This window comes from Aotus nancymaae, unplaced genomic scaffold (assembly GCF_030222135.1).
Source record: "Aotus nancymaae isolate 86718 unplaced genomic scaffold, 86718_ANA_hifiasm-v0.15.2.pri h1tg000010l, whole genome shotgun sequence".
In the NCBI taxonomy this organism is placed as follows: Eukaryota; Metazoa; Chordata; class Mammalia; order Primates; family Aotidae; genus Aotus; species Aotus nancymaae.
In genome coordinates, this window is record NW_026988421.1 from 51,318,719 (window position 1) to 51,343,857 (window position 25,139).

General features: G+C 34.4%; 2 protein-coding genes across 6 annotated transcripts in view; one reads left to right on the plus strand and one right to left on the minus strand.

The window, feature by feature from the left end:
• The window catches only part of PHYHIPL (phytanoyl-CoA 2-hydroxylase interacting protein like), a 71,336-nt gene extending 59,013 nt beyond the window's left edge, over positions 1 to 12,323 (plus strand). The window contains exons 2-5 of the mRNA XM_012445752.2: positions 637 to 833; positions 2,833 to 3,007; positions 4,902 to 5,019; positions 11,053 to 12,323. Coding sequence (XP_012301175.1) covers positions 637 to 833; positions 2,833 to 3,007; positions 4,902 to 5,019; positions 11,053 to 11,587 — 1,025 coding nt within the window. The 3' untranslated portion in view covers positions 11,588 to 12,323. The remainder of the gene's footprint in view (positions 1 to 636; positions 834 to 2,832; positions 3,008 to 4,901; positions 5,020 to 11,052) is intronic.
• Positions 12,119 to 25,139, minus strand: part of FAM13C (family with sequence similarity 13 member C) — a 113,885-nt gene continuing 100,864 nt past the window's right edge. For 4 of the 5 annotated variants that reach the window (XM_012445749.2, XM_012445751.3, XM_012445750.3 and 1 more), the window contains 4 exons: positions 19,988 to 20,083; positions 18,484 to 18,668; positions 17,187 to 17,288; positions 12,119 to 13,720 (listed from right to left, as the gene is read on the minus strand). In XM_012445749.2, coding sequence (XP_012301172.2) covers positions 13,597 to 13,720; positions 17,187 to 17,288; positions 18,484 to 18,668; positions 19,988 to 20,083 — 507 coding nt within the window. In that variant the 3' untranslated portion in view covers positions 12,119 to 13,596. The remainder of the gene's footprint in view (positions 13,721 to 17,186; positions 17,289 to 18,483; positions 18,669 to 19,987; positions 20,084 to 25,139) is intronic. The other variant, XM_012445748.3, reaches the window with a different exon arrangement.

The window sequence follows — 25,139 nt, forward strand, 5'->3', positions numbered from 1 at the left end:
TTTCAGCTCTTAAAAATAAATTCATCAAGATTCCATAGATAAAAGATTTCTAGAGTTACCCTTGACATAGTAACTTGTAAGTGAATGGTCTTCAGTATTATTTGTATATGTAATATAACCATTACATGCTATTTCTTTATATAATGCTTCCAAAATGCAAGAGGAGGGGTAATTTTTATAGACTGTCACTGCTAGGTCATGGACTTTTAAAGAAATGCTTCCTTCATTTGGAGGGTCCCTTTCATCATCAACATTTCTATGAAATTATCTGGCTTAAAACCCCTGATATTACTTTAGAGAAAAATTGATTGGTCATGTAGAAAATTAGGCTCTTGAGGCTTTTTAGAGGGAACCTAACCAGTTTAGTGGATCGTGCTTTTGTTTTCACAAAGTGAAAACAAATTGGAAAAGTAAATGGGAAATGTAAAGATGATAAGGACTAAGTCCTCTCTGCTTTTTATTAGTAATATGACCTTATAAACATTCTTTACCACCATTGACACTCAAATTACTTCATGAACAAAATGAAATCTCAGATTCACTAATGATTTCAGAAATAGGTACCCAGCTAACGACCTTGCAAACTGGAAAATCCATTATTTGGAAATTAACTTCCTGTACATTGTTTTCTTGCAGGGAATAAATCACAAGACAGTGGCATTGCAGAGATGGAAGAACTTCCTGTACCACATAACATCAAAATAAGCAATATTACCTGTGACTCATTCAAGATTTCATGGGAAATGGATTCAAAATCAAAGGATCGCATTACACACTATTTCATTGACCTCAATAAGAAAGAAAACAAGAACTCCAATAAATTTAAACACAAGGTAAAATTTAACAAATACTCATGCTCATTTGCATCTTAAAACTTTCTAAGTATGAGGACATTTTAAAAGAATGAATAATATTCTACTAATGGCTTATGTGATGTTCTTGACTTTGAAAAAATAAAAATTATATGTAATTTTAAAACCCTGTCATTCTAAGAAGTTTTGTAAGAAAGGAAATGCCATGTTTATTGTTAGAAGATAATTTTCAAAAAAGGTAAAATCATGACTATCATCCAGATATAAATTATTTTACGTTAAAGATTTTATTTAACTCATTAATGAGAAAACCGATGAGGTGTTATAACCAGTTCAAAGAGTAATCCAAAGAAAAGACCTATTTGTAGATCCAGGTATAAACTGGTATGAAAGTTCTCATGGGAGGGGTGAAAAAGAGGGCTGTCCTCCACTGAACATAATTTATTTGTGTATATTTAGACAAGAAGAACTGAATTGTTATCAGTTTCTACAAAGTACAGAATTGTAAAATGGCTTCTGTAGCAGAAACAGATAGCCAGAAGAGGGTGCTACAGGCAGTGCATAGTTTTCCAACGAAGCATACATTTTTTTCTATAACTGCCAAACAAGGAATCTGATGCAGCTTATAAACTTCAGGATATTTTAAAAACACTTTAGAGCTGAAAATTGCTTTAGGTAGTCAGCTGTCTTTTGCTTTTAGGTTTTTGTTTTCATAATGAATTTTTTTGTCTTTTGCTTTTTAGTTTTGAGAATGAAAATTACTAACATTTAGATGTTTTTAGGCATATAATTCTGATACTTATTCACATGCCATATATCTTTTCTGATATATCTCTTTCTCCAGAAATATCTATAAAGAAGATAAGTTATCTGCTTTAAGCATTCTTTCTTAAGTTGCAGTGTTTTCACTGATGATGAAAATTTCATCTTCTTTTTAATATTGATATCAAGTTTTAACTTGGTAGATACTTTGGAACTGTCTTATCTTGCCTAGAAATTTTGTTTTTATTAGATGTGCAATTATACATACTAAAGATAACTGAGGATCATACATACTACAGATAAATGTGAAAGAGAGAACCAGATTAAACAGTAATTATTTTTCCTGAGTTCCTAATTCTGATTGTGCTTTTTCTAGTGATGGATATTCTCTTTGCTGACATTTGCCTCGTTGATATAGCTCTGAAACCTCTTAAATTTTAAACATTAAATGATGAATTTTTCAAGATTTGATCCCTTTTTTTCACTCTTCAGTTGGAATTCCATATCCTTGGAAATGTAGTGAATATTCAACTAGCAGGTTTAATTAATCACCTTACTAATCATTGTTTAGAAATGCCTAAACTCTTCTGTGACACATAGACTATATTTGAATGAAGGTGAAGCAAAAATTCATATTTTTAGTGTTTTCTCCTTTAAGATATAAAATATCAAGTAATGGGCAGCATTACTAAAATATTAGATAGTATACATTAAGCAAATATTTAATAATATTGAATTATTTATATTTATATTGAATTACTGAAATATTTAATATTATTGAAAATTTTTAATACTATTAAATTTTATCTTTTATGTCTCTGTTTTTTAAAGTTTTGTCATAATGAGAATGTTGCATTTTGAGGAGCTTATAGTGTACAGAAAAGAACACCATACTAGAAATAAAGAAAACTGGAATCCAAGTACATTTATGTTACTAACAAGCTGCATGACCTCGAGCATGTCTCTTAATAAAGTTGGGCCTTAGTTTTTGCATATGGCAAATAAAAGATTTATATATAATAATAGTTAAGTATTTTTAAGCAGAAAAATTCTATTGTCAGGAATTTAATAAGTTCTTCTCTATTGTTTACAGTTGATTAAAGTTATACTGCTAAATTAACTTCTTCCTCTCCCCTCCTTCCTTTTTTCCTCCCTTCTCCCTTCCCTCCTTCCTCCCTTCTCCCTTTTCCTCCTTCTTTCCTTTCTTTCTCCCTATCTCCCCTCATTTTTCTCTTTCTCTTCCTTCTTTCCTTCCTAGGATGTTCCCACAAAATTGGTGGCAAAAGCTGTTCCCTTGCCTATGACTGTCCGTGGACACTGGTTTTTAAGCCCAAGAACTGAATATACAGTGGCAGTTCAGACTGCCTCAAAACAAGTTGATGGTGATTATGTTGTGTCTGAATGGAGTGAAATTATAGAATTCTGCACCGCAGGTAAGAGAACTAGGTACAAATATAGAAAAAAACTTTAATTGTTCTGGGGAAGTTAATTATAGAAAAATATTTCTCTTTTGTAATTATAAGGTGATATATGTGACATTGGTCATTTTTTGTGTTGTCAGTAGCATTGTGTAACAGAATAAACAATGTTGTATTGATTGGAGGAAGCTGAAATTCTCAGTAGAAAAATCTGAGTAATGGCTTCAAATCACTTTTTTTTAATATCCATAGTTTGATTTTTTCAAGATTAAAGCTATGCAAATAAAAACGGATGCAGTTTGAAAATATACTCAGCATATTTTTTTAGCTTCATTTTGAGAGAGACAGAGCTTTCTTCTTTTTTTTCATTTTCACCAATATGAAAAGGCAGAAGCTAAGAAAATCCTTCTCTAATTTAGGTAAATGGAGCAGATCTCAATGACTGTCCCTAGCAGAAATGTTACTAGATTTTTCACTAGCGTACTAGAAGATCTTAAGAAAATCTGTATCTAAACTAGGGTCCTGTATATATGTGTATGTCTTTGCTTCACTAGAAAATACCTCAAAGCCATTGTTTTGGGAGGTTTTATGTGGAACAGAACCTTAATAATCCATCAGATTGGAAATATTACCATTCATCTCACTAATTTATCTATTGTTTACTCATTCATTAAAGAAATAGTCATTTATTGAGCAATGTTAATGGGATACAAAGCTATCTCTACCTGAGTACTCCTGTCATCCTTTCCTTTTGTCTTTTAGAAAGGAGCTTTGTTTCCTCCTGTTCATCTAGATGACTGTTTCCTATGAAAAATAATAGAGGCTGAATCTACAAGGAACTTAAGCTGTTCAAAGTTCTTGTTTATCAGAATAATTTACAGACTGTTTCACATAAGCTTTATCAATAACCCTGACTCTAAGTTTTGATGAATCTATTTTGTATAAGTTGACTTTTAATCTGAACATCTAATTCATTCAACGTTAATTAAACCCATGCTGTGAGTTAGGCACTGTACAATGTATTGGAAAGAAAATAAAATAGAATGCCACTGGCTAATCTACTTCTTTTCTAGTCTATGACAGGGGTTAAAACCCTGTGCTTATCTCAATCTTAAAATGTTAATACTTACCATAATAAATCATTATTGTCCATATATTTATCTCTTCCCTTAGATTGTCAGTTCTTTGCAAGGAATAATAACATCTTTTTCATCTTTTAACTTGATCATCTAATTTTGCATAGTACCTTGTACATTGTATGTTCTAATCTCAGTAACTGTTGAGTTAATGAAGCAGTGAGTAAACAAACTACGTTGCCATGAGCGATTTAACTAGGATGCGTCTGTTGGAAATTCTTACTAATATTTATTGGCCATAATGTTTCCCTAATTTCTGGTATAGGAGTTAGACAGTAATTCTCAAACAACTTTCAAAACAAAAAGTTGGTAAACAAAAAAAAAATCAGATTGTTTGACAGATGCTTTAGAGTTTCAAGCATCTTGTGTACCCAAGTCTAATGTACTCATTATTATTTTTGCTAGATTATAAGCTTCTTTTATTCAGTTTATCAATCGGTCGGAGGAAAGCTAGTATGGTGCTAATGGCTATTACTTGGGTTATGAAAAGTTATTTAACTTAATTTTTGTTTCAGTATCTCTAATTTCAAAAAATGGAAAAATGCAAGCAAAGGTAGTCTAAGAAACAACCAGAAACCATAACAAAAATATTTTTGTAGAAAGAAAAATGTGCCACACATAGACAATGAATATTTTCTTTTTTAAATGGAATTTCCTATTTACTAAGTTGAATTTCCTAAAGGTGAATTTTAATAATCTTCAACTTATTAAGTATATAGTTGGTGCTTTTGGTGCCATATTCTTAATAACAGACTTTTTTGGTTTTTTTTCAGACTATTCAAAAGTTCATCTAACACAGTTGTTGGAGAAGGCTGAAGTGATTGCAGGACGTATGCTTAAGTTTTCTGTTTTTTATCGTAATCAGCACAAAGAATATTTTGACTATGTTCGGTAAGATTCAAAAATATATAGTGATTTGTTTTACTAAATATAGTTAAAAATTCTAGGCTCAGGTTTCCCTTGACTCTAGTTCTGTCAAATAGCAATTCTAGTTTTTTCAAAATAATTATATGGATTTTTATTTTCCAGAAAAATTAAGTAGAAAAAGATCATGAGATTTTTTTTTCTACTTCACTTAGATTCTTTTCCATAATCATTTCCGATACCAGTTCCTGCCCATTTGACTAGAGGATCTTAAACCTATGATATTTAGATTGATGAGCATTTCATGTTCACACTTGTCCTGCCATCTGCATCATATTTACTACTAATTTTTTTCTCCTTTTGTGGGTCTTTTTAAGACATTGAAAATGAGAGGATAAAAGAATGACTGTTTCATGAAATATTATGGTGAACCAGGTGGGATTCACAGACTTCTACCTAAATAGAAGTCTTTTAGCTGTGGTATTAGTGTGTTTTTCAGCCTGCTGACAAAGAGATACCTGAGATTGAGCAATTTACAAAAGAAAGAGGTTTGTTGGACTTACAGTTTTATATGGCTGGGAAGGCCTCACAATCATGGCAGAAGGCAAGGAGGAGCAAGTCACATCTTACATTGATGGCAGCAGGCAAAAAGAGAGCTTGTGCAGGGAAAATCCCCTTTTTAAAACCATCAGATCTTGTGAGACTCATTCACTATCACGAGAACAGCCAGTGCAGGAAAGACACGCCCCCATAATTTAATCAATTCCCACCAGGTTCTTCCCATGATGTGTGAATTGTGGGAGTTACAATTCAAGATGAGATTTGGGGAAACAGCCAGACCATATCAGCTGTTATCTTGAATTAATTATTATGAGGATAATCTCTTTTGTTTCCTTTTGAATTCTAGTGATTTCACTAGAATTTCTAAGATAGCCTATGTTTATCCCTGGAAGCAGTTCCCAAGATGTTAAAAGGACTCTATCATGAGGTAGTTTTTACACTTACAGCACTTTCGTATTTGTACAAGAACATTTGAAGAGAATAAATAGCCAGATGTATATTTTGAAGTGAGACTAAGGCTTTTAAAATAGCAAATGCTATATAGGATGTAAAACTTCTACACAGCAATCTCTATAATTGTCATTTTAAAAGCCTCAATTCAGACTCTAAAGGATCCTTAAGTTGACAGGACTATATATGAAAAATATTTAAGAAACTTTGCGGTTCTTTGTGTTTCTTTCAGTCTTCTCTAGTTTCTGTTAAATGAAGACCATGGTTCCAGATTTAAATCAGCTTCAAGCTGTGGAAAATGCAATGGGAATCAGAGAGAACACACATAGGCATCTGTGTTCTTCAAATTAAGTACTTAGCAAGAGAATATATTTTTGTGCATTTTGATGGTGAAAAATATTCCTGCCATTTGTTTGAATATCTTATAAATACAGAGTTTAGTCCTTCATTTTCTCAATTGGTACATACCCTAGAGTCCATATAATTCCTGGTAGATACCTGCGTTCACCTAATTTAGAGAGCAGAGACTGATAGACACAACATAAATTATTGTGCTTGTCTATTGTGGATTGGAAATGACCATATAGACTCAGCAAGGGAAATGTTTCTTTATGCAGATGCTCCTTGACTTCCCGATAAACTCACTGTAAGTTGAAAATACCAAGTTGAAAATGCATTTAATATACCTAATCTATAAAACATCATAGCTTAGCCTAGCCTACTTAAATATTTTCAGACCACTTATATTAGCCTGCCATTGGACAAAATCATCTAACAGAAAGCCTATTTTATAAAAAAGTGTTGAAAAGATCAAAATTCAAAGTACAGTTTCTACTGAATATTCATCACTTTCACACCATCATAAAGTCAAACAATTGTAAGCCAAACCATCATAAGTCAGGTACTGTCTGTATATGCATACAAGTGAAAAAAAAAAAACTCCTTATTGCTGCTGTCTTTAGTAAGAAATACATCAAAAGAATAAATAATTACATCTTTTATTCTATGTTTATATTCCTGGAACATTGCCATTATCTATTTTAGGTGGCCACTGGAGGGCAGTATTTCTTTATGATTTTTCTCTGTCCCTTGGATGGGAGCTGGCCTTTGTTTTTAGGTCCTTTAGTAATCTAAAGTTTGGTTCATATGTTTTCAAAAATGCTTCCAAGAATAAACAAAGATAAAGACAGGGCGCCTAGAAAATGGATAATTATTGTGTATATTGCCTGATTTTACTCCCAGCTACCAGTATGAAAGTTGTGCTTACTCACTAGAAAATTTACCTTTGTTAAATTTTCCATGATAGTTCTAAAATCCATGTAAACTATGTCTTAATGCAGTACATGTAAATAAATATACTTTCCACAGCACGGTATAATTTTTCAACATTGCTTTTTAAAGAAGCCTTATTAAAAAGTAGCAGACATTAATTCCATGGATGTTGATTCTCTTTTTGTCATTAACTCTAATTAGGACACATTTCCTTGATTGAAATCCATTTAAATATCATCTTGTTATTCAAAATGCTTGAATAGAAAGGAAACTTTTAATTACTGGATAAACTTTCCAAAGTTTATAATCTATTTTAAATTATGAAAAACTGGATAAATTCTCACTCAGTTCATAAGGAATGAACTCATTTTGACCTCTTCCTATAAAAATGAATTCCTAAATGGACATTGCTTTCCCATACTCCAAACAAAAATACTACTTTTTCTCTTACCCCTTGTTCAGATTTATTAGGTAGTCTAATTGTCCTTGAAACTCCTTTTATATCTGAAAGATTTCAGGAATTCACTGAGATTGGTAGACATGTGTAGGAATGTCTCTAATTCTGGTGTCAGATTGTATATTCCCAAAGTGCAGGTTCTAGTACACATTTTCTGTTTATATATTTGTTGCTGTTATTATTTCATGTAATTGCACTTATAGATCCATGTAGGACACATATAATATAGATATTTGGGTTTTCTTAATCAGAATGTAACAAGGGTGAGAAATTTTGAACAGGGACAAGATGGAGTAGACGCTCTTTTCCCTATTTCTCCCACTAAGTACAACTAAAAGCACTGGACATTATATATAAAATAAATATAAGAAGACTAAGGGGGAAAGAAGATATATCAGTTAGGGACCTTTGGGATTCAACAGCACAGTGGTGAGTTCCTTGGGTTTTCTTTTAACCTCTTATATTCTGGACTAGGTGCTGGAGTAGCTGGCAACACAGAAATGCCAGTGGGCACAAACAAAAAAAAGGAACACCAGAAAGTATGTTTGCTTACCCACAGGATCAGGAAAGAAACTGAGATGTCTTCAAATACAGAAACCTTTTGGACAATAACTGCCATACTCCAGGCAAACACTGTAGAAAGAAAAAAAAAACTGTAGTCCCCCATCTACCAGCCAAGGCTAAGCAGGGAACCTAGACCTCTACCCTCTCACATCTATAGGGGACACCCTTCTCCCTCCACCCTCTGCTAGGGTGGTATCAGAGAAGGCTGAATAGGGAGACTGGATTTTCCACCATTGCCTGGAAACAATGAGGGTTGCCTTCATAGTGTGTGAAACCTACATGTCAAGTAGTAACGAGACACCCCTTCTCTCTCTGGCCTATAGTATGTAAGCACAGTCCTAGTGGGAGTCTAAACTCCTACCTCCTCCAAGTAGTAACTGACCCCTCTACCCTGTGTCACTGGAGACTGAGTAGGAAACCTGGACTTTTATCCCCATCAACATCAATTAAGTGACTACCCCATACTCTTCACCCATTGGTAGATAGTCAAGAAGAGGACTGCTAAAATACTAGATTTAAATAAGATCCAGAATATAATAACATAATATGTCCAGGATACAAATGGAACTCAGGCATCACACCAAGACCCAGGAAAATCTTAACCTGAATAAGAAAAGATGATCAAAGATACCAAAACCAAAATAATGCAGATCTTAGAATTATCTGACAAAGATATTTAAGCAGCCCCCATAAAAACGGTTCAACAAGCACATATTAACACATTTGAAAGAGATAAAAACAGAAGCAGCAAAGAAATAGAAGATATAAAGAACTAAATGAAAAATTTGGAACATAAACACACAGTAAGTGAAATAATAAGCTGGATAGATTCCATGGATTCCACAGCAGATTCAAGAGGACAAAGGAAAAAAAATCAGTAAACTTCTTGAAGATAGAATAGAAATTATCCAAATTGAACAACAGAGATAAAACTCACTGAAAAAAAAATACATCAGTCTTATGGACATGTGGAGACTAAGTCAAGAAGGAAAGGAGAAAGAGGGTGGGACTGAAAAAGTATTTATAGAAATAATAGCCAAAATGTTCCCAAATTTGGCAAACAACATAAACATACACATTCAATCTGAGAAAACCCTAAATAGGATAAACCCAAAGAAATCCATGCCAAGATACATCACAAACTGAAAACTGAAGACAAAAAAAAAAAACCTTAAAAGTGCTGAGAGAAAAGACACCTTATGCGTAAGGAAAAATAAAACAATTTGAATGACCTCATCATCAGAAACTATCTAGACCAAAAGAAAGTGGTATAATATTTTCAAATGCTGAAAGAGCACTGTCAACTGAGAATCCTATATCCAGTGAAAATATCCTTCAAGAATAAAAGGGAATTAAGATATCCTCAGATAAAGGAAAACTAAGGGGATTTGTCAACAGCATATCTATCTTGAAGTTTCTGAAACAGGAAGGAAGGAAATAATAAAAGAAGGAATATTGGAACATCAGAAGGAAAAAAGAACAGTCCAAATAAAAGTATGGGGTCACATCCAGAATATCACACTGCATTTATTTGTTATATTTCCTTATTCTCTTAACTGTGACAATTTTTTGGTCTTTCCCTGAATTTGCATAAAATAAGCTCCCTAGCTGGTTTTCAGGTGGTAAATTTAAGATCCATTGCTGCTAAATTCAGAGGCAGATCGAGAGCACATCTCAGTGACCCATAAACTCTTTAAGAAGCACGTTGACTCGGGGAACTTTCCCTTGCTTGACTAGTAGCTTGAACTTTGCCTCCCAAGTCATACTGGTCAAGGAGCCACCAAAAAAAACCACAAAAAAACAAAAAAAAAAAACCAAGGCACATTTGAGGGATTCTGGACAGAATTTAACAAAACTACCCATTATAGAGGTGTAGTCAGGGTTAAGATATCAAATAAGGGATGCTAATGTAACCAAGAACTAGCAGGAATTGAAAAGTTTTACTCTTCTTGGGAATGAAAGGGAGTAGGAATTCATCCAGCAGTAGCAGTAGCAGTAGTCAGGTATACATAGTTATGAAGAACCCAGCCCTGCCAGAAACAGAAGGTCCTGAAGCATGGAGGAAATATAGGAAGACACACCAAAGGCTTTACCTCCTCCAACTCTATATATGTTGGTGCCTTACATTGGTAGAACTGAAATGGAAAAGTCCAAGGGATAAGGAACTGAATAAGAGTTCCAGGCCACAGTAGAAGACTGTGGTGGAGAATGAATGGATCTGAGGGTGAGGTAAAGGGGAAATAACCAGCACTGTTCTAAGCAAAATGCCAAAGAAATAACCTGATGAGTAAACCGTCCTTGTGTTAAAAAGCCAAAACAAAACACAACACTTTTGTGCCAGTATAAATGGACAGCACTCATTTTAAAAACATTCAATATATTTAACTAACCAATACCTTTAGTTCAGTTTTCTCTTCAAAAAGCCACTTCTGAAACCTAGTTGGCAGTTAATTTATGTATGATTTTACCTGTAAGGTTTCTAAGTCCAGTTTGATTTTTTCTGGTGAGGAAATTTACGTAATTATGTTAATTTAATGCAAGGTCTCCAAGGTTTGTAGCAGACCATCCTTACCTTAAGGTCAAGGCTAGAATTCAGCCATCTATAGGCAATATCAAAAGATGTTGTCCCCTTAATCTGATAGGAGAGGTATTCAGGCCTTTAACAGTAGATGTTTGACATTTGGGCCATTCAAATATATAAATCAATGTGTTTACCACAATTGTATTAAGCAGTGACCACTTGTTTTCTCTTGCAGAGAACATCATGGGAATGCTATGCAACCCTCTGTCAAGGATAACAGTGGTAGCCATGGCTCTCCTATCAGTGGAAAATTAGAAGGCATCTTCTTCAGCTGCAGCACTGAATTCAATACTGGAAAGCCACCCCAGGATTCACCTTATGGAAGATACAGGTTTGAGATTGCAGCGGAAAAACTTTTTAACCCCAATACTAACTTATACTTTGGGGACTTCTACTGTATGTACACTGCTTATCATTATGTGATTCTTGTGATTGCTCCTGTGGGATCACCAGGAGATGAATTTTGTAAGCAGCGCCTTCCTCAACTAAATTCTAAGGATAATAAGTTTTTGACCTGTACAGAAGAAGATGGGGTGCTGGTTTACCACCATGCCCAGGATGTCATTTTAGAAGTCATTTACACTGACCCTGTGGATCTTTCTCTGGGCACCGTGGCAGAAATCACTGGTCATCAGCTCATGAGTTTGTCTACTGCAAATGCAAAGAAAGATCCCAGCTGCAAAACCTGTAATATCAGTGTTGGACGTTAATGCCCACTCTTCTTATTCTTACTCAGCCCCTTTTCCTCCCTTAGGAGCATTGGTCCTCTGTTGTCCATTTTCATCACCAGATGTTTTCCACTAAAGCATGCACATGCCACTGTCGCCAAAAACGAACTACCACTTTCCAAATTTCATTCAGAGCCATTTTAGTGTTTTCCTATTCCCTACCCGTCCCACTACTTTCAATGATGAAACACCCTAAGTTCTCCTTCTGACACTTTATTGCCTAGATGCTGCAATGTTTTTATGTTTCCTTTATGCCAAACATAACAAAACAGTTATATAGACCGCTTTAGCAAAGTACAAAATAATGGCTTATAAATGGTGTTTAAATATGCATTCATTTTAATCTACTGAATAAATATTGGAATAACTCCAAACCGCATGAAAGGGTGTAATTGCAGCATGAGTTAAATCTTGAAGCCTAGAATTGTCAGCATTTCCAACTCCTTGTTTGACAGTGTTATTTATGTTATTTATAATAGCTAACAGGAAACAACTACTGTGTTATCAACATAATAAATATAATAGAAAAATATTTTATTTGTATTGTTGTATAAAATATTTACAATCATATAGAATATATAGAGTTACATTTTAATAGCAATTGTATACATGTCATGAAACCATTTCCCTTATCAAAGATGTAATTTGTAAACCTCAAATAGTTGTGTATCTGTCCTGTTACAAGTAGATGACTTCAATTAAACAAATTTATGAAGGACATTATTCTGATTCATAAAGTTATAAAATATTAGGTAAATACAGAGAAAACAATAAGCCTATGAAATAGTCTGTTTCTGAAATAGTCAATAGTCTTCCCATTCAAACTATAAGAAAATGTGAATTTCTTCAACATCATACATAAACATTACAGAAAATAGAAATACAAACATGGTTGGTACATGACAGAAATTGTTGCCCTTTTACTTCCTTTTACAAAAATGAAAATAATAAACAGGTCTTAGTATAAAATAACACAAAATGATATGCACTAAAGTTGATGAAGCAAATAAATATTCTGGCTTCTTTTCCAAGGTATCAGGGCAAACAGTTTCCAAATCTTTCATTTTGTACAGAAGGAAGAATAACTTCAGCTCATGGGAAAGTTTTTGACTTTACAAAGTATATACCTTGCAACATTAAGAAAAATGTATACTCCCAATGAAAAAATAGTTATATAATATTATAGTAAACAAAAGGATTAGCAGTAATACTATGATCACATTAGATTATATACTGCAGACACATATCTATCCAAAATACCTATTTTAAATTTTTAATACAATATTTTATTTTAATATAAACATCTGTCAGTTATAGACAAAGATAATAATTCACAAAGTACATGCTATCAGAATGAACTTTGGTAACCAGAAATGTAAAATTTCAAATAACAGATAAAATAATGTTATTTTTATAGAGAAATAAAAAAAATAACAGTGACACAATCTAGTTTATTTTAGGGTACTGAGAGCCTCACAGACTTAAGGGACAAGATAGTAAATGTTTTATCACTCAAAATCCATCAGAAGTCTCACATAAATTACTTTCTTGCTAGCTGTATTCTTTCCTGTTTGAAAAGTAGAATTTGTTTTCTTCCTCTTATTGATTTTTTAAAATCATGCTCTTTTCCATACATCATAAACAATCTTTGGATACTAAAATTTCCCCTAACAAGTGTCCCAGCTATGTTATTTAGATTTGATAAACTATTAGAAGTTTTTAAAAATAATTATATTGACTGTGAGTTTTCTGCTTGGCATGGAGGACACTGAATTGTTTCCCAATTATATGGCTACCTATTGTATCCTTCCTTCCATTTAAATCCCTTCTCCTTGTATGTAATTAAACTTGCTATTCCTTCTTAAAAACAGCTAATACTACCACTAAAGTGCTTCCATTTTCATTGTGTCAGAACTACTTAGCAAGGGTGGCAGAGAAAAATAAACTTGACTTTATATCATGAGTGAAAGTGATCATAACATTCCTGAACCTCAAATAGTTTTGGCCACATCTTGCTTGCTGATGAGGACCTCTAATAGTCTCAGTTTGGCTTTTATGTGCTTATATTCATAGTACTCATCTGCCATTGGTGTCCTGTCTTCCTTTTGTGGACTTCTGCAAAACAAAAATACGCTTATTAGTTCACAATGAATCCAGTCATTAAATATTCTTTTATAATTCATATATGAAAAAGCATACTGTAACAGCTTCTACTTGGTTTTTGCATCATATCTTCTTTCATTTCCCTTTCACCTTCATTCACTCCCTCTTCCATGTGTTACTGAGTTTCTAAATAATAGTAACCTTTGAAAACTTGAATGACATAAGTGTTTTGAAAATCTGTGGTCCAGTGCATAGACTTACAACAATGGGGTAAGTGAAAAGATCTAAGGAGAAATAAACAAACAAAAAGAAGAACTTTCAAGGCATTCTTTGTCCAGTCATTCTCCCATTATCTGCCACAGTCCTACACCTGTACAAAATGTTCAGCCCTAATAGAGTGGTTAAAAATATTAACCTGAAAATACTACCTAAATTACATTTTTAAAATAATTTAATAACTTATGGTAATAAGAAAAGCATTCAGGGTCTGTCTTACAAATTTGAAACATTTCCAGACTTTCTTATAATTATAATACCTGTGTCTGCTAATATACAGTAGAACCACTGAGCTGTTCCTTAATTGAAGTAATTTATGAGAATCTACATTGCAGTGGTCCTCTTCTGTACACTAATTCTACTAAGGCTAGACATGTAACAATGCACAGATTTTTATACATATGCAGTATGCTCTTGCTGTTTACTTGGAAGAATAACTTGGTAACATCAGGAGTTAAAACCATTTGCCTTCCCACAAAAATATGTTGTCAGGGTATGTTTTCTAAAGGAAATAATTGCGACAGGGTCTCAAATGTCTCTTGTTTTCTTGGTTAATAAGATAGCCAATTGTTTTGAAAATATTTCCACCCATGAGTTTGAAATTTAAGGGGTAGAGGACACGGATATAGTCACTACAATTACAACTGAATATAACCACAAATACTGTCTAATATTACTATGGCTGAAACCAGGTAAATAGCATATATTTAATGTTTTATCTTTACCCCTATTTTTCCAATAGTGATAAAGAGATATTTCTATCTCTTACCAAATAAAAAACAAGCTAATCTATACAGATTGTCTACGAATGTAGTATCTACTTGTATTTCATAACTATTTATTGCCCTGCAATTTCTAGTACAGAACTCAGAACAGTATACAAATCCATAGAGAGCATTCTTCTTAACTACTGTCTAAATTATGTAACATAAATCCTTTGCCTCCATTCTGTGTTATGAGTCAAACTTATCATAACTGGGTGTCCGAATACCACCTTAATTTCTATAAATAAATCTAAGTAAAGAAATTTCCTAATTATTACAGAGAAACATTAATAATGCATTATGTAATTTTCCCTAGTTTTGCATAGTCCATTTTGGTTAATAAGAGTGCTTTGACAGGAATGAAAGGTTTTGCTAAGTCTTTCCTGAAGCAGTTTCCCCATTATATAAAACATACTAATGTGCTTACCACAGTTCCAGGCTCATAATTATTAATAATAATGTAATATCTATATGGTTCTCATGCCTCTTATATGGCAAATATTAAACATTTACAGTGTCTTAAACATTTTAATTCATTTGCATGGTTATTTTACCTTATGGATAGTTAGGTCTTTCCAGTGAAATGTCTTAGATAAAGAAAATTAAGGTCCATAATTCCTAGTCATTCAATGGTTTGATTTTAGTTGTAAAAGATCATCATTTGTGCATTTAGTTGAAATATATCACCACAAAGGGGCATAAACTTCAAAGCCAAATATAGGCTTATCTGACTTGGGTTTAGGACTCACAGTTGCAGTGTTAGTTATGTTCTATACATGCATAGAACATAACTAACTTCCCTTTATGACCAAAAGCATACCAAGTGACACTGCAGATCCACTAGGCAGGACTAGTAGCACACTGGGAAGTTCTCAAACCCCTTAAGATAGATTCCTGGTTCAAAGTGGTAAAAATATAAATTTATTCAAAGAACTCAAATTTATGAAAATAATGTATGCACATCTTAAAGTATCATTTATCATATGTAATGACTGTTTGATTTAGAATATTTGATAACATCTCCACAAATATTTCCCTGAATGAAGAATTCCCATAGCATACCATTAATCCAAAAGAGGCAGATATCAGGAACTTTATAGTGCAAGTCACATATTTACCCAAATATAGCAGACAGTCCAGAAAAAATTATTACTCCAAGGAATGTTTTGCAAGGAAAGTTACATGAACATTTGATAAAAGAAAAAAGTATGGAAAAAGAAAATTAGTAACAAATGCTTTATATTCTAAATTTATGAGTCACATACCATTTCTCACTAGATTAGTTAACATCACCAAAAAGGTAAGTTGTACTTGTAGCAATCAACTTCAAGATTACAGACAGAAAATAAGTTGTTACATCTGTATTTGCTGAATGCAAAGAGCTTTTCACTCAATAGGTCCAGTCCTAAAGAATATCCCTGGTAGGCTAACATGGAAAACCTGCCAGGGACCAAGAGGTGAGTAGACCAAGCATGAGAGTTTCAAGGTGCTTTGGAAAATAGTCCCTTTCCATCAGGACAACTCTCAGCCTGCTGAACTGAAAGGTCAAATACAATACTGAAATGGAGAGGAATACAGAGAAGCCAGTGTAGCACTGATAAGCTTATGACTTGAATGATGAGTTTAATGTCATCTCATCTACTTAGTAACTTGTGGCTGTGGGAAAGTTACACTCTAGATTTATTTATTTTTTTAAAGATTGTTATCTCACGTAACAGCTGTAGCTTCCCAAAGTATCCCAGGAGTCCAGTCATTTCAGCTAATAAAGTGGGAATTGAGGCTCAAGATAACTAAGCAATTTATCTCTCTTCCAAAAGTGGATCAATAACCCTTATCTCTCGATTATGTATGTAATTTTTAGAGGAAACTAATAGAGTGTATAATGAGACTTGGGTTGACACAGAAAAGTAGAGGACAGATGATAAAGCTAACCATTTATTTAAGGGGTAGAAAGAATGACTATGAATTTTTTCATCAAGTATTGAAATAAAATAATTAGGGACAGATCCTGACTTCTAAAGAAGACATTTAAAGCAAATAAGGAATTATTATTTAATAAAGTAGGGAGTAACTTACAGAACTGAGAAACCAACAATAAAGCAGTTATGTGGGCTAAAAAAAAAATCAAATAGATTTTTTAAAGGTTTAAATAAATCCATTTATTTATGATGAGATTTATTGTGCAAACTTAGAGATTTTTAGAGTTTATCCTTTATTTTTTACAGATTGACGTCATACTTGACAGCTACCATGTCCCATAAAACATCCCTCATATTGGCACTATTGGAATGTTGGATTGGACAAATCCTGAGTCTAAGCTAGTGTGGAAATTATATACATTTCGTAAAAAGTCACTGTTGCTGCCAAAAAATTTCAGTTCATTATCAACAATAATTCTCTAGGAAGTTAGCTTTAAAAATCTCTCTGCCCACACGCACCTTCCTGTTTGTTTAAAAAACTGTTCTTCAAATTCTCTTAAGGCTTTCCGCAGTCTCTTCTTGTCAGCCCTGGTTTCTCGGAGATGGTCAAGAAGTACAGGCCTGAAGGGGAAATAGAGGCAGCAGACCACCAGGTTATGTATGCACCTATGCAACAACCCTGCATGACCTGCATATGTACCCCAGAACCTAAAGTAAAATTTAAAAAAAAAGAAGTACAGGCCTATAGAAGGTAAAATATTTGCCACTACTGAGCACTGGCATAATTGAGAGATCATCATGAGCAGATTTATCTGTTGAGCCAAAAAAGCATACTATGATTAAAAGGTGTTCCGATCATAAGAGTGATTTTTGAGTAAATATGACACACATAAAGCATGACCATAGGAAAGCACACAAGCAGGGAAAATTACCCGATGGAAAACATATCATAGGATAGGGGAAAGGACAGACAAGAGGCAAGCACACTGAGTCCACTGAAAGAAGTTGTAAGGGTAACAGCAATATAGATGGATGAGGGAAGGGATATTTTGAAGGAATACTCAGCAGCATTTGGTGATAGACTGGATGTAAGAGATATAGAGGAAGAGCTTTTAAAGAAAATTATATCTTTAATCTAGAGAAATAAGTGTGGGAATGTGGGGAGCATGGCAAAATCCTTGTGAATGAAAATAAGATCCTGAAGAAAGCTATAGTTACATTCTACCAAGATGAGAGAAGAGTCATACTCTCTAGAGCAGGAGTTTGGTATACACAAACATACAAAACTCATGTTTCAGAGATTCTGTGAACTTGAAATTATATATGGACATTTTCTTAAAATGATTCTATTGGTTTCAGAAAAGTCCAACACCCCTTGAAAAAGTTAGGAATAACTGCTTTAGAACCACCACCAAAAAAAGAAGGATTTTCTGCTTGCTTTCTCTGACAGGTCACATTTCTGTCCATTTAAATCAAATGAAATCTCATAATCTGGGCTGTAAGATACAAACCAAAGAAGGCCAAATTATGAGGAATGCCAGCTTCTGAATAATAATAATGATAATATTAATGAAAATCCAAATGGCTTCTGTCAGAAAGGCCATTTAAGAGACAAAGGGCAAGTCATTTGCTTCAGACCAACGGGATTTTTAGTTAAGAAACTATCTCATCCAAATGTAAGAGATTAGGATAAAGGCCCTGAGAACTGTTGACCCACCCCTTTGAGTCCAGCATTTTCAAAGGCCACCTCTGCTTCATACACTGGTATCAGACCAGAAGGGTTAGAAGAGACTCCACACTTAGGATTCATACTCACATGGTAGCCTCATGTAAATTAGACATGGAGAGAGCTGGTGGTTTTACTTCTTTCTTTTCATCCGGTAGAAGGGCCCTAACAGGCTCAGTCTCATTAGAGTAGATGAGGTGTTCACCAACAGGAACTGGCAAAGAAGGTTGTTGGCTTCCCTGTGGATGGTCTTCATCAGAGTCCTCTTCCTCCTGCTTATCACAGACAGAGTTAAAGAAAGAAAGTTACATAATGCTCAGTGCCTCTTGAGGAAACAAAACAGGAAGGGGAACAATAAATCAATGCCATGAAAACCAGTAGGTGACCCATGTGCCTACTGAGAACAGGGATGGAAGCAACCAAGAGGAGCTCTTCCTCAGTTTGATTAAAAACTTGCAGAAGTTAATGAGCAAAAAGGCAGCAGCCACTCTGGGCTAAAACACTCACCAAGTTCATCTGTGTCTTCTGGGCCAATGAAGGCACAGACCATTAGGATATGGTCCAGTCCAGACTATACTACCAAGTGGTTCCTCCCTTTCACTAGACCTTCTGGGCTCCAGCTTAATACTTGTGATATGAGTTAATATGAGATGAGCTACAGACAACTTTTATCCTCCAGAAACACCCCAAGTCAGGTCCCAGTAGAGACCAACATTCAAATACAGAGGATACTCAGAAAATTGACAAGTTCAGGGGAGAGCTCTTTGAAAGCCAAAGCAAAGTGGGGTTGCTCCTCAACCTGTTCTGATAATTTTTATCACAACTAGAAGATTCTTTTGCAAGGAATATAAGAACCCTACTACATTTTAAATTATGCTTCCATAACGGGAAAAATTCAAAGACTATGAATTATTATTCTCTTAATGTCTTTAAAATACGGAGGTATAAATGTACCAAGTATACTTACATTTATATTTGTTAATATTTACTCCTTTTCATATTGATGTCTTGAACAAGTAACTGTTTTGATATTGATGGAGTAGGATTTCTGATGCTTTTCTAGTTCTGTATTCCCATAAATCATTCTTTATTAAAGGTAGTCTAACTCAATTTCAGTACTCCTATTTTCTATTGAAATAAATCTTCTCATATCTTGTACAATATGGTCAAATAGTACCCAAAACAAATGTTGCAATGTATCAAGAATATGTTGTTAATTTTCTGATTAAAGGAATAAATTAACCAACACACAGAACAGAAAGGCTCTGTTTTGTCTAGTTGTGCTACAAATTAGATAATGCCAAACTGAACTCCATCATTTCTTTTCACCCAAGGTAATGAAGGCAAATGTTAAAATTGGCTCTAGACATACAAGTACCATATGCTCTGATTTTACAGTAGTTCTAATATCAGCCACTGTTAAGTATAGTAGCAGGGTTAGAGAAGACCAAATTTTCACTTTTTGAAATGATGACTGGCCTTGTTAGCAGTATATACTGCCATGAAGGGTCTTTTATAACTCTTGTAGTACTATGTGACATCATGTTAACTACACATCAGTACAAAATACCAGCATTCAAGTATCCTGACTTACAATTGTTGGAATAAGGGAAGGCGTTGACAAGATTTGCTTGATAATTCTGTACCGGTCATAAAGCGGCTTTATGAGGTTCTTGTCTTGCTTAGTTACCTGAAAAACATGAAACTAATTATTATTCCTCTCTCAGATAAGAATGAAAAGTCAATATTTTTAGCAAACAAAAAGCCTCAAAGTAAAGGCTTATAATACTATAATGTAACAGTTATCATAAAAAGAAAAGTCATTTTTATTTTATTTTATTTTTTGAGACAAAGTCTCACTCTGTCACCCAGGCTGGAGTTCAATGGCATGATCTCGGCTCACTGCAACCTCCACCTCCCGAGTTCAAGCAATTCTCTTGCTGCAGCCTTCCAAGTAGCTAGGACTACAGGTGTGTGCCACCATGCCTGGCTTTTTTTTTTTTTTTTTTGTATTTTTAGTAGTTTCAGGGTTTTACCATGTTGGCTAGACTGGTCTCAAACTCCTGACCTCAAGTTTCAGCCTCCCAAAGTGCTGGGATTACAGGCGTGAGCCACGGTGCCCAGCTGGAAAGTCATTTATAAGATACTGCATGTAGCACATGCCAGTTTTTTTCTTGGAAAAGTTTCTTAAAGGATATGTCCAGGTTTAGGAATGTGATTTTTGGAGGAGTCTGCAATGTGTAAGTGTTAAAGAACCTCTTCCTTAATTAATTCTTCATTCTTAAAAAAACAATTCAGACATTGATTTTTCTACTGAAACATGTATTTTACCTAGACTTTCCTGATTATATGTAGTCACAAACACCAACCTTGTGCAGGTCTTCATCACTACATGCTTAAATTATATCCTAGGATACTGTCTAGCTGTGATACAAACTAAATTATTTTGGATAAAACATCTAACTTCTCTGAATCCTCAATTTCCTACCTATACAAGAAGGAGGTTGGATAGGTTATACATATAAAAAAAAATGTATAACCTCTTGATCCACTAATATATTCTATACCCCTCTACCGTAGGCACCCCATCCCTGAGCACTATTTTCAACAGATCACATTGTGCATAAAAATTTAAATAACTTCCTATCTATCAATCTATCTGTCTATCTATGTATCTGTCTATTTATCCAAAGTGACCTAACTCCTCTGCTTATATTGATTTTTCTTCCTGCTTTATTCTGCATTAATTTTCTGCATGTCTAGTACACATAGCCTCCCTTTTACTCTAGTCCAGTGATATACACTTGACAAGTAGTGGGAGGGGAATAGTAGAACTGACTCATGGAATAATCACCCAGCCATCTTTTATCAAAGTACACACACCCAAGCATGCCAGACAGATCTGCCATCCAGATCTGTCTCCCTTGAAAGAAAAGAAAATGTTTCAAACATGTGTTAACACTTCCCAGTTATCCTCATGCTCCCACCTCTCATCCCAATTGCAAACCATTCTGGCCCATTCTGATCTACCTTTTCTCTGAACTTCTTGTCTCATTATCTGGGCCTTAACTGTTTTCTGTGTTTCAGTATTGTCTGCCCAAATGAAGGGTTCTTGAGGACAGAGATTATATCACATATTTCTTTAAATTCTCACAGTACCCAACACATTCCCATTCCTACTACCAAGCTATCAACACAGGTTTATGTGCAGAAAGGACTCTAATTTTTAAAAATTTTCTTATAAGTTCCATACACTAAGACTCACCTCCCTCTGTAGAACCCTTTTAAGTATTGTTTAAATAACCTCAAGATCTTTTCATTTGCTAACCCAATCATTCTTTTTTTTTTAAATTTAGGTTCTGGGGTACATGTGCAGGTTATGCAGGTTGTTGCATAGGTGCATATGCACCTATGGTGGTTTGCTGCCTCTATTCCCCCTTCATCTATATTCGTCATTTCTCCCCATGTTATCCCTCCCCACCCTCCCCTCCTCTGCTGTCCCTCCCCTAGTCCCCCTCCCACTGCCCTCAGTGTGTGATGCTCCTCTCCCTGAGTCCACTTGTTCTCATTGTTCAGCACCCGCCTATAGTGAGAACATGTGGTGTTTGGTTTTCTGTTCTTGTGTCAGTTTGCTGAGGATAATGGTTTCCAGGTTCATCCATGTCCCTACAAAGGACATGAACTCATCGTTTTTTATGGCTGTGTAATATTCCATGGAGTATATATGCCACATTTTCTTTGTCCAGTCTATCATTGATGTAACCCAATCATTCTTTAAACACTTTCTTATTCATAACACATCTTTCCATGAAAAAAAAAAAAAACTCCAACAAGTTCCTACCAAAATCTGTTCCATGAGATTTTAATAGATGACAGAAGAAAAAATCTCAGTCTAAGTTCAGAAAACACTGAAATAGTGTTTTTTATGTAATATCTTACTAGGACTTACAGCCCATAGAAAGTATTTCAGAAAATGATGCATTTAACTATTATTGGTGTCCTTCCATAGCAATTTGATTTTTGTGATTTGAGCATATTCCCCAGATTCTAGAAAAGTTAAATTTAATCCTAAAAAAAAAAGTGACCAAAACACACATTAGAATGATGAATGCCATTGCAGAAAAGTATCTTCCACAGATGCTAGATAAAAGTTCGGGAACGTGTACAATGTATGCACTCCTTTTTCACTTTTATTTCATTGTCTTCCTCTTAAGATCATTATCACACCAATCCCCGAAGAGACATGAGGGTTCCACACCCTATCACATAGTAAGTACAAAACACTGAAACCTCTAAGTCTAAAAGTGCTCATCCTCAGATAAAGGACAGGAAAGCAGATTGCCTGAGGAAGGATAGTAGTGGGATTATGTGCCAGAAACTGTTTTCTACTCACAGAGAAGCAATAGGCCTGCAAAGTGATCTCCATAAAGGAAACTGAATCAAGGTAAGCTCTGCAGGATACCCCAAATCTAAGAGGGCAGAAACACATTAGACTGCTGTTATTCTTCAGCCACTTTCTGCTAAGAATCAGATCATTTTCTCTGAATTCAATGGCTCTCTCTTTCTGAATACATCCTTCTTCCTCCCTAAATCTATAGTTGCTGCTGGCTGTAGTATGCAAGATACTTATTTTTAAAAATTTTGTTATATGAATGAAGAAAACAAGGTTTCCTTTATATCTTTGGTTACATGTTGAATAACCTAAAACAGCCAAAGAGAGTTATGAATCGACTGTCATAATTTAAAGATAAATATGAGGAGCTAAACTTTAAAAGATGATTATTCTTCCAGTTTCTCCATTTTTATAGTAGCAGGAGTAAAACTAAGAGGAGGATGAGCAAGAGAGCACCATGTATAGGACACAATTTGATATGATTTTTTTTATAGCTTGGCAACTTTGCCATATGAAAACTCCTGGCTCCCTATCAAATAGGTGATTTGAATCATCAAGGTCTAGAAATAAACTGGCTTTCCAAGAGACATAAATGCTACTGAGGGGTCAGCCCAAATTAGTTTCTTTCTGGGCCCTGGTCAGAAAGTTGTTTGGGAAAAAGCTGCCATAGCCTCAGCACCTTTATCACCTTGTTTTCCTTTCCCCCATGGGACTGGTGCCAGGTATTCTTGCACAGTAAGCCACAGAAATTTATAATAAAGTTTTATAAATAAAATCATTCCAATTATCCCCATAAATGAGCTCTCTCTTAAAGAGAAAAGTAAAACTGACATTCTCTTTTCTGGACAGTGAGCAATAGAAAACATGCTTCTTAGCTTTAGGGACTCACGTCCTGCTGAGATTTTCCTAAGTATCCCCAACCCCTTATTTAGGGAGACACTATATGTAAGCAAGTCTGGCCATTTAAACAATTAAACAAGATGGAAAGTCAGTAATGGATATTATCATTGAAAGCAACTGCTAAAGAAAAAGTTTTGGTCAATTTAGATGTCCAAGCAGGGAATTGAAGACTAATATTCATCTTAAAACCAGAGGACATGAGTTCAGATAACCAGCTTCAAAACTTATAAACTGTTTTTAACATAAAAATATGTAACATTTGAACCTTAGTTTTCTAATATGCAGAATGAGGATGACTTTTAATAAGTTATGTAAATGTTTCTGGATTAATAATAGGCATACTAACTGTTATTTGAGCTATCAAACTAGTTGACTTGATGTTAATGTCAATGCTATCCATTAATAAAAAAGAATGCCACAGTGCTATTGAATAATAAATTTTTAAAAGTAAAAGAGAATGATAAGCTCTCTATGTCTTGATATAAAAAGCTATCCAGAATTTATAAAGTAAAAAAAGATGCGTAATTGTATAGACTGCTCCCTTTTGTCTAACAGAGGCAAGTTAAGACTATATATTGGGGCTAGGCATGGTGGCTCGCTCCTGTAATCCCAGCACTTTGTGGGGCTCAGGTGGGAGCATGACTTAAGGCCAAGAATTCTAGACCAGCCTGGGCAAAAGTGAGAGCTCATCTCTACAGAAAATTAAAATAATCAACCAGGTATGGTGGTGTACACCTTTAGTCCCAGCTACTTGAGAGGCTGAAGTAGGAAGATCGCTTGAGCCCAGGAGTTCATGGCTGCAGTGAACTATAATTGTGCCACTGCACTCCAGCCTGAATCATAAAGTGAGACCCTGTCTGTAAAAAAATAAAAATAAAAATGAATGTGTATTGTTAATTTCTTATATATGCTTTATATAGAAACTCTAAAAGAACACATAAAACATTAATAACAATAGTTATCTGCTTGGGGTGGGAGATCTCAGAGCTGGAAATGGCAGTTGGGGTTGGAAGGAGTTATTTATTTATTTATTTTTATTTTTGACATTTTCTTTTATATATTTTCTTTTTGAACTATATGAGAAAGTATTACCTATTCAACATATTATTTTTTTAGAAGAAGGATAAATAGGAAAGCAGAAAAGTTTGATGGCATCTTTCTTTGCATGCCCTTTATCTCTAAGTCTACTGTCTTTCCAACCAACAGCAGCCTGCTAATAAGTTATTAAATTTTTATTGATTTTTTTAAGATAAAATGTATACTTTCTAAACATCTGCTTTCATCCTCAAAGATGCTACAGTTGACAAGAGGCCAGAAGAAGTAACTGCCATTACTCATCCCCTTGATAATTTGTGCTGTGCACCTGACCCCACCTTCAGTTCTTAGAAAGGTCAATATTGATATATGTGCCAGCACCAATTCAGTATTTCCAAAAGAAAATGACATAAAAGAC